The sequence below is a fragment of the Chroicocephalus ridibundus genome, chromosome Z (assembly GCF_963924245.1).
Source record: "Chroicocephalus ridibundus chromosome Z, bChrRid1.1, whole genome shotgun sequence".
NCBI classification, from domain to species: Eukaryota; Metazoa; Chordata; class Aves; order Charadriiformes; family Laridae; genus Chroicocephalus; species Chroicocephalus ridibundus.
The window spans coordinates 46,055,658-46,065,599 of NC_086316.1; the positions used below are offsets into that span (position 1 = coordinate 46,055,658).

The 9,942-nt window shown below is 42.1% G+C and overlaps 1 protein-coding gene across 1 annotated transcript; it reads left to right on the plus strand.

The window, feature by feature from the left end:
• The first annotated feature begins 301 nt into the window (after positions 1-301).
• Positions 302-7,124, plus strand: RFK (riboflavin kinase). Its single transcript, XM_063320700.1, has 4 exons — positions 302-639; positions 2,304-2,455; positions 3,716-3,818; positions 4,422-7,124. The coding sequence occupies exons 1-4, from the start codon at positions 558-560 to the stop codon at positions 4,550-4,552; spliced, it is 468 nt and encodes a 155-aa protein (XP_063176770.1). The 5' UTR covers positions 302-557; the 3' UTR covers positions 4,553-7,124.
• Positions 7,125-9,942: the final 2,818 nt, after the last annotated feature.

The following is a 9,942-nucleotide window of genomic DNA, read 5'->3' on the forward strand; positions in this document are numbered from 1 at the left end:
TGATCTCCCAACGCGATTGACCCGCGTTGCACCGCGCAGGCTTCGCTCTGCGGGGCCCCCCCGGGCGGGGGTCCTGCTGCGCGCAGCAGGCCCTGAGCGGCCCGGCCCGGCCCGGCCCAGCCCAGCCCGGCTCGCCTCCCACGGCAGACGGCGACGCTCCCTCCGGGCGGCCCGAGAACCCGGCAAGGACCGGTGCGGTGGAGCCACGCCCGAGTACAGCATGGCGGGGACGCCGCCACACGCCTCCGCCGGCAGCACCGAGGCACCGGGCTGGGAGGGAACGGGGCCAACCGAGCACGCGCAGGCCCCTCCCCGCCATGGGTGGGGCGGATGTGGCCGTGTGGGCAAGTCCATTCTTGAGGGGGGATTTGGGTGCCTGTCGGAGGGTTGTCTGAGTCAGAAGCGCCCACCTGGTTCCTCCGCTCTTTTTGGTAGGGCCGGGACCGAGGCGGTAGGGCAGCGCTGCGTGCGGGCGGAAGGAAGGGGCTCGGCGGAGCGTCGGGCTGGGAGCTGCTGGCGGCTCTTGCCGGCGTCGCCTGCCCGCCCTGACGGCCGCCATGAGGCACCTGCCGTACTTCTGCCGCGGGGAGGTGGTGAAGGGCTTCGGCAGGGGCTCCAAGGAGCTGGGCATCCCCACCGGTGAGCGGGGTGCGCGGCGGAACGGGGCGGCGAGGGTGACGCCTGCCCTGAAGGCCACCGGCGAGGGGCTCCCCACGGCCTGGCCCGCAGACCCTGTCCCGGGCCGGCGGGGTGGCCGCAGTGCCCCCGCCGGTGGGAGCCCGGTCCCGGCGGCTTTCAGCGGCCCGCGGCGGCCAGGCTGGCTGAGCGGAGCCGCGCCGTGCCCCGGCGGGGGCAGGGCCGCCCGGTTCTCGGGCCGGTGGAGGGGCGGGAGCCGGGCTGGCCGTCACCGGGCTCGTGTGAAGTGGGGACACGCTCGAGCTGTGCCGCACAATTGCGCTGTTGGCGTGACTTGCACTTTCTGTGGACAGGCTTGGCTTGTTCCGTTAGCACTTCTCTGACGCTTTTTTCTTTCCCTCTACATTGCTTAGAGTTTTGTACCCTCTTTTGTGTTATCTCCCCCCACTCCCCCTCCCTTCTGTCAAGTGGTTTCTTTCAGTCTTGTTTTTTGTTCGTTTCATCATCTCATGGTCGTCATGATGATGTACAGGATGTAGATAAGTGATCACATGCATGGTATTGCGGTGTGGCATCTTGGAAAATATCCGTTCCCGTAAAAGCTCGGATTAGAACAAGAAGGGGAGTAGGCATTGGGAATGGCTGTAAGGAAGGAAGTTCAATGGGAATAATGCAGAGGTTAAAAAACAGCAGGTGGGCTTGGCCTGCAAAGAAATCTATTTTCCTATTGCTCATCTCTGTTTCAGTTGTCTAAATACAGATAGAGGTGTAACTCAAGTGAGTTTTGGCTTATCTTAAACAGCCACTGAAGTCAACACTCAGGTTGCACCACACCTAGCAGACAAGGAAGCTTTATAAAACCAGTCTTCAGGTACTGGACTTCTGACAACATCTGTTAATAACTCCGCATTTTTGTCTCGGTTGTGTATATTGGTATCAGGGAACAGGGGAGGGAAGTTGTGGCTGCTTGTGAGCTTTGACAAAAATTCAGTAAGCATAAATTCTTTCAAATCAGCTTGATGTCTTGCATGATGATGCTTACTCACGTGGGAAGTACAAGTAGGATAGTAATTTTGAAAGAAGGTTAGCCTCAGTCAGAAGGGAATTTATTTTACTGTAGATATATAGTTTTCAAAGAAAATCCCATAAATCCACAGACGCCTCTGAAAGGCAACCTGTACAAAACTGACAGGTGACTAAATAATAATTTCACTTATTTCTACATATTTTATTCATAAGTGATTATTTTACTAACAAGTAAACAATTCTGAGCTGCTATTTTATAGCACAGAAGCAGCTTGATTTTTTTTTCCTAGTCTTTCACCGTATTAAAGCTGTGATACCTATCCTAAGAGTGAAATGCGTTCTGACTGGGTATATTGCATGTTTATTAATTATTACTACAGAAGAGAATGCGTATAACTATAAAACATAGTATGCATAAGAGATGTGATAATAATTCTGGTATTACTACAGGGACTGAATTTTATGAAGCTGTTTTGTATTTTATACATTGCCAAATGGCACATTGCATCATTATCATCATCATCAGCGTTGTTCGTAAATAGCATGTAGATAGAGCTTGGCTTTTAAGTGTTTGAGGATTCTGTTATGTCCTTGACTTACACAAAGTCACTCACACTTTACACTTTCTAAAATTTTTGCAGCTAACTTTTCTGAGCAAGTAGTTGAAAGCTTTCCGTCTGATATCTCTACTGGTATATACTATGGATGGGCCTGTGTTGGAAATGGAGATGTGCATAAAATGGTTTTGAGCATAGGATGGAATCCTTTCTATAAGAATATTAAGAAATCAGTGGTAAGAATTTTGCTTTGTGTGGGATTTTTGTTATAATCAATGAGCCAGGTGTTGAATTTGAATAAGATAAGCAGAATTTGATCCATAAATGAGATCTGAAAATCCTGTTTGCTCTTAGAAATGTATGTGGTATCTCTATCATATATTTGCATTCTGAAAAGAAAATACTCTCAGCAGCCAGCTGTAGGTAACTAAAGTTTATTTTCTTTGTCCAATTCCATCATTAATTAAATACTTCCAAAATAAAACTTTAACGGTATTTCTGAAATGGTGGTTGCTTATGGTGCTGATAGCTAACTAAACATAATCTTGATAGATGCATTGAATTTACTCATTATGAGACACCAGCATGAGCTGGAATATACTACTCTATTGTTCTGTGCAATCTATCCACATGTCAAATAAGACACATTGGGGCATCTTAATTTGTAATGATTTTCTATTATTTCTTTTCTTAAATGATGGAAACCATACACGAGGATCCATGTATGTGGCTTGATATACAGAATAAATATTTGAGGGTACATAATAATAGGATGGAGAAGTTGAGTTAAAATGCTGAGCTGTGACAGCTGTGTTTTTCTTCCTGTCAGGTGCTGGTCCTCTTCCTGAGCCGTGCAGAGCTCTGTTTTAATTGTCTAAAATGCTTTTATTTGGGCATGAATCTCTGCTTCTAAGGCTCTAACTGTTTGATGACTTAGTAATGTGTTAGTACTCTTTAAAATGTTTGCGGATAACTTTTCTGAGCAAGTAGTCAAATCTGGTATCTCTGCTGGTGTATACTATGGGTGGGCCTATTTTGGAGAGGGAGATGTGCATAAAATGGTTTGAGCATAAGATGGAACCATCTCTCAGATTGCACTCCTCAAATTTTATCATTCAGTTCCCATGTGAGCTGGTTGTAAAAGTTCTTCTTAAGCCAACTATTTCAATCAAAGTCTTCATAGTTAACCTTTGTGATTTGCTGCAAGAAGCAGTGAAGCATTTCTCCTAAGTAATGGCTTTCTTTTATTTTTTTTTTTGGCTATCGGAATGCTCTGAGTATTTTTTCTTAAGTTCCATGCAAAGTACAATTCTCCTTCCTAACATAAGGAGGAGACCTAACCATTTAATCTTGCATTATACATGCTAAACTAAGTGTCCCTTTTATTGGTATGCATTGGGGAGAATTTGAAATAGGGGTATTAGGTGTACATCCTTACAGTGAAGGAAATTAGCTCAAAGTTCATCAGAAATGCCAACTTATTTCTCTTCTTTTAGGAAACGCACATTATCCACACCTTCAAAGAAGACTTTTATGGAGAAATTCTTAGTATAGCCATAATTGGATATATTAGACCGGAAAAAAACTTTGATTCCTTAGGTCAGTATTGCAGGTCTTCCTCAAACTATCCTCTTATTTGTCTTACTGATGCAAGTAGTGTGCCTTCACTGTCTCTTTCCATAGTGAGATGTTTTATCTGTTAACCTTTGGAATTTCAGTAAAATGTTTTCGGAAGCTAAATGTACAAGTTGGTTTAATTAAAAAAAAATGAAGCCTCCTACATCTTCTGATGTATCACACTAAAAATGGTATTGTTGTGTCACTTGTCTGAGGATTAATTTTGAAATCATGGGTTTGTCATAAAAGCATTAGTCTAGTCTGTTAATTTCTTTTTAAAATGCAGCTATGTTAGAATTGAAACAGTTCATGAAACTCTGTTGATGTTTTGCTAAAATGTCTTTTGCAACAAGGAGAGGGTAGTGCTTATAACAGTGAAAAATGCGACTTTGGCATCTTTTTTTCTTTTTTTAAAAAAAGGCTTTTTAAAACCAAATAATTTTGCCTTTCAAACCTTATGGTGGTAATTATATTCTGCTTCTGTGATTGCTGTCTAGTATTCTGTGGTACATGTTACTTTCACTTACTATTGTACGTTTAGAATTCAAACCAACTTGTAAATATCCCTGTTCTTAACTTTTGCAGAGGCGCTCATTTCAGCAATTCAGGAAGACATTGAAGAAGCAAAAAGACAGCTAGATTTACCAGAACATCTTAAACTCAAAGAAGATAACTTCTTTCATCTGCCAGAAGGCAAAATAGTGAACAACCACTGAGCAAACCCATGCTGCTTTTCTGTTTTTTTTTTCTTGCTTTCTTTTTTTCCCCCCTTGTCGTGGAGCTTTTATGCTTGCACTGCTTCTATAGGTACTTTGTTGTCATATGTCTATTTAGGTAACTGAGGTTGGAACCAACCACACAAGATGATTTCAATTTCCTTGTGTTAATTCATCGTTAATCCAGTCATGCAAAAGGAGCAGAAGACTGGTTTAAGTCCTCACAGATAAATAGTGTGTCCTAAAGTTACCGGTTGTTCAGAGATCTGAGCACGTGCGGAACATGACCAAAGTTAATTGTGACCTCTTCTGACCATAAGGTATGGATAGTTCACTTAAGTGAACAATGTCTGTTTTTAACATACAGAATGTTATTCCAGCCTCTTTTCCTGGTTTTGTCATTCTTACATCTGGATTTTAGCTAGTAATTTAGAAAAATTTGCTTATTAGTTGAGTCAGAAATTTCCTGTGGTGCAGGAAGCCAATGATTAGATAACAATAGCAAGACTAATTCTTCATAGTTCTTATTTTCTATATGCTACGCAGCTGTTGTGATTAAAGCTTAAAGCCATTATTTTAATTGAAATTATTTATTTTAAGTGTATTTGAAATGGATGAAATCACTGTTTCTCATTGAGTTACTGGAATCTGAGATACACTTCATAGCTGACTACATAGGACAATGCCTGACCTGGTTTACTTCTGAGGAAGCGTTTCACTGAAATGTAGGAAATGAACGACAGTGTGAAAGTTGATAAACTTGAAAGGTTCATATGCAAAAGATGCAGAAATAGTATAACAAGACTTCTGCTTGTTGAGCCTTAAGACAGAAGAGGTGATAAAAGGCAACTTTGCATTTTATGTGCTGCTGGCATTTGTCTTAGGAGATTGGGGAGAACATTGGGGTTATTCAGTACACTGGCAATAAAATGGTTGATGTTAGTGTAAGGCACAGAGAAATCTCATCAACTCTCTGCACCAAGTGCAGGTAAGAACCAAGGTTTTGGCTGACCAAGTTGATCAATACACAAATGAAAGTTTTTTTGGGGATTCATGGAATACTATATCAACACTACAATGGGTATTGGCTATTTATTACAAGTAATTGCAGACGGTCCTACTCTGAAATGTGGGGATACATAAATGGAGCGCGTATTGTCAGAATTGGCAGTAATTTGGAACATACTTCTTAAAGTATGTAATGTGGGATTCCACGTCTACTCTTTTTTTTTTTTTTTTCTCTCTGATAAATTTTTCTGTCCCCTACTCAGTGAGTGGAACTAGGTAAGCTGCAGTGACTTTGTCATGTTCATAGTCTTTTGATGTTGGCTTGTGATGTGGCTGGAACATTTTCTGAAATTCCGAATGGTTCTGTGGATGTGTCTCAACTGTAGTTCTGTCTGAACTACCATGTACAACTTGGAACGCACAATTTCTGCAGTGCAATTTTATGAATTTACTCCTTGCCTATCCTATTGGAATCCTAATTTTCACTCTGGTTTTAAGAGTTGTGACAAGGTAGCCATTTGGGTCTTTGTGGCAGGTGCTGTCAGGTTGTTAGTTCTCCTTCATATTGTTTTACTTTTCAGTCGATATCGTAAGATATTATTAGGGAGGAGGTCTTGAGCATATCAAGGACTTGTGTTTGCTCTGTAGGACTTAAGGAGAAACTTGATTTAATTTAAATTAATTGTTCACCACTGCTGTTGATAAGCACAGATGGAATACAGAATTGGGAGGGGCAGTTATCAGCAGTTAGATATACTTTCTTTTAAAGGAGAACAAAATAATTTAGAGGACTTTTACTATACAACATGTTGGAAACTGTATTTCTGAAAAGTCTGTAAAAGAATTGTCTTTCAAGAGTGACAGATTTTTTTACATTTTAAAACAGGGATGAAGGGATAATTTTTTTTTTAAAAATTTGAGGCATTCTAGAGATTGTAATAATGTCAAAATCTTATATTTTGCTTTTTTTAAAGAATAAACAAAAGCCGCACTAGTAAACTGAATATATTGTTGAGAATATATTTAAAGAATAGATTGTTGTTCATTATAGTACTGTAGCTAAACACTCATAGCCTTCTTTAAATTGTTTTTTGCCAGTAATTTCATGTGTCTGTTGTGTAAACCACAGTGCCTTAAGCTGGTTGTTTGAGTAATGCTCTTCTGTGTCTGCTAATAAATGCTACTATTGAAAATTCAATTCAGCGTTTGGTTATAGAACCACTGTGCTATTGATAGTGAACATTAGCAAAGGGAAAACTTGAAAAACTGTTAGTTTGCTCTCAAGTCTTAGCTGAGATGTGATGTATGGATACACTGAACTAATAAATGGCTCTTCGTGTGTTTGTCTTCAAATTAAATATTATAGTTATTTGGCTGAGTGTACCTATCCATATTATTTAAGAGAAAATGTTATGTATCAACTGTTGAAGCTCAGTACATAATTCCTGGCACAGTATAAACTTTATGAAGGGTTATATTTTTGTATTATGTACAAATAACTATTTATTTCAGTTGATGTTGCTGCACTGTACCATTAATAAAGGAACTGTAATTGACGAAGTTATCCTTCCTGTCACAGGTTTCCTTTCCTTTTCCATGGCTAGTGAAGTTAGTTGTCACAGTCTTATGCAAAGCTTTGTGGGGTGGCTGCCTCAAAAGCTCGACTGACAGAAAAGAGTAGTGAGAAGTTGTTGGACCTTCCCGGTGTGTCTGAAAACTGGCTCTGGGGACTTTTGTGCTTGTATTGGGTTTTTGTGGTGAGGTTTTGGTAGCTGGGGACAGGGGACAGAAGGATAGGGGTGGCTTCTGTGAGAAGCTGCCAGAAGCTTCCCCTGTGTCCGATAGAGCCAATTGCCAGCTGGCTCCAAGATGGACCCCACACACACACTGGCCAAAGCTGAGCCCATCAGCAATGGTGGTAGCGTCTTTGGGACAATGTATTCAAGGAGTGGGGTGGGTGGGTAGGGGAACAACTCTGCAACGGCAGCTGGAGAGGAGAGAGAATATCTGAGAGGAACAACTCCGCAGACACCGAGGTCAGTGAAGGAGGGGGAGGAGGTGTTCCAGGTGCCGGAGCAGAGATTCCCCTGCAGCCTGTGGTGAAGACCATGGTGAGGCAGGCTGTGCCCCTGCAGCCCACGGAGGTCCACAGTGGAGCAGATATCCACCTGCAGCCATGCCGGAGCAGGTGGATGCCTGAAGGAGGCTGTTACCCTGTGGGAAGCCTGTGCTGGAGCAGGCTCCTGTCAGGACCTGTGAACCCATGGAGAGAGGAGCCCATGCTGGAGCAGGTTTGCTGGCGGGACTTGTGAGCCCATGGGGGCCCTACGCTGGAGCAGTCTGTTCCTGAAGGACTGCACCCCATAGAAGGGACCCACACTGGAGAAGTTTGTGGAGGACTGTCTCCTGTGGGAGGGACCCACACTGGAGCAGGGGGAGGGTGTGAGGAGTCCTCCCGCTGAGGAGAAAGGAGCAGCAGAGACAACATGTGATGAACTGACCACAAGCCCTGTTCCTCATCCCCCTGTGCCACTTGTGGGTAGGAGGTGGAGAAATTGTGAGTGAAGTTGGGCCTGGGAAGAAGGGAGGGGTGGGGGGAAGATGTTTTAAGATGTGGTTTTATTTCTCATTACCCTACTCTGATTTGATTGGTAATAAATTAAGTTCCCCATGATGCATCTGTTTTGCCCGGGACAGTAATTGCTGAGTGATCTCTCCCTGTCCTTATCTTGACCCATGAGCGTTTCATTCTATTTTCTCTCCCTTGTCCAGCTGGGGAGGTCAGTGATAGAGCAGCTTTGGTAGGTGCCTGGTGTCCAGCCAGGATTGAGCCACCACACTGCTTTAGTCAGAACTTACGGGAGCTACAGCCTTAGAATTCACAGACTGAAACCCGTGAATTGATTTATCTATGCAATTTATTTCAAAACTGTTTAAAACTGCTTGTTTCTTTTAGGATTCAGATGGAAGAAGTTGCCTTCGTCTCCTCTGTTCTATTTCAACTGTTAAACATTCATCTAGGCCAGAGCAAAGATTTCTGTGCTGCTGCTGAAGGAGAATCAAACCTGTATCTTAAAACACATTATTCTGGCTCTGGCCTCTTTCAGAGAAAAAGATCCTCTCATAGTTTCACTCTTGGCAACTGTTAATGTGTAGACCTTTATATTATGTCATCTGCAGTGGACTCCTCAGTGCAGGCTGGTATCTGTCAGAAATCATGCTTTTAACAACAGAGTGCCCAGGCTGGAGGAATGGATTTAAGAGAGAGAAATCCTTAAGTACTAATGTTGTTCAGGGCTTTTCTTTAATACTCATCACTTTAATTTCCAAGCATCTAGGTTTTCTACCATTTTTCTTCTGTAATGAAAACAAAATTTAAAAATATCAGAATCCTTTCAGATGTCTTTTGTAATGGATTTGTTGTATATAGAGTATAACCTTTTTTCCACGTATGCTTGCATTTTCTGAAGGGAGAAGAATCGTGTTAAAAAAACACCCACCTAATAAGCAGAAGGCTGTACTTGCTCGTGTGATGGTTGGAAAACTTAAGTTATCTACTCTTCCAGAGAAACAGTTGAGTAGGTTTGTGGCCTCTTTAGGTTTTCTCATGGGATGGAGCTTTAAAAACATTGTTAGCAATGGCAGTTATTATCTAATTAAGTGCATAACTGAAGGTAATGATCTCTATCTTGACCTATAATGGTTGGGGACTAGTTTTGGCTTCTTGTTTGTGGCTCAGAATAGCCAAGTGCTTAGTATCTTTTATGTGTTCTTGAGTTTGCAGTTGTTTTGCTTCTTCCATGGTGCTCAGATTTGTAAGTGAAAGAGGAAGGCACAATTCAATGCAATCAATAATACAGTGAGATTTGTATTCAGCATTTTTGTTTCCTAATGGTGAGAACCTAGGTGAAGGAATTACTTTTTTGCATAAGGTCCAGGGGGGGGAAAAAAAAAAAGAAAAATTGGAATTGAAGATCATATTAAGTGACAAGAAAGAGAAAAAAGGATATAGCAAAATAACTGGATGGGGATTTTGGTCATGGTACAAGCAGTGAGCAAGGATGGAGGACCTCAAGAAAAAAACTGACGAAGAACAGTTTAACATAACAGTTGTTAGAGAAGTGTAGAACCTGAACTCCTCATGAAAAAGAGAAGTCCTTATTGAGAAGTTGAATAGATAATATAAATGAGGAACAATAAAAGAATGTTTATTTCGCTTTTCAATACTGAATTGAATGTGCAATATAAATTGCAAAGTCACGCAAAGAAAAAATAAGTGCATCTGTTTTGTTGATCAGGGAGGTCTGGCTGCTGCTTAAACCTATTCTGAAAAGGGACAATGGAGAGCAGATGTACTTGGTGCCTACTTTACAACATTAGAT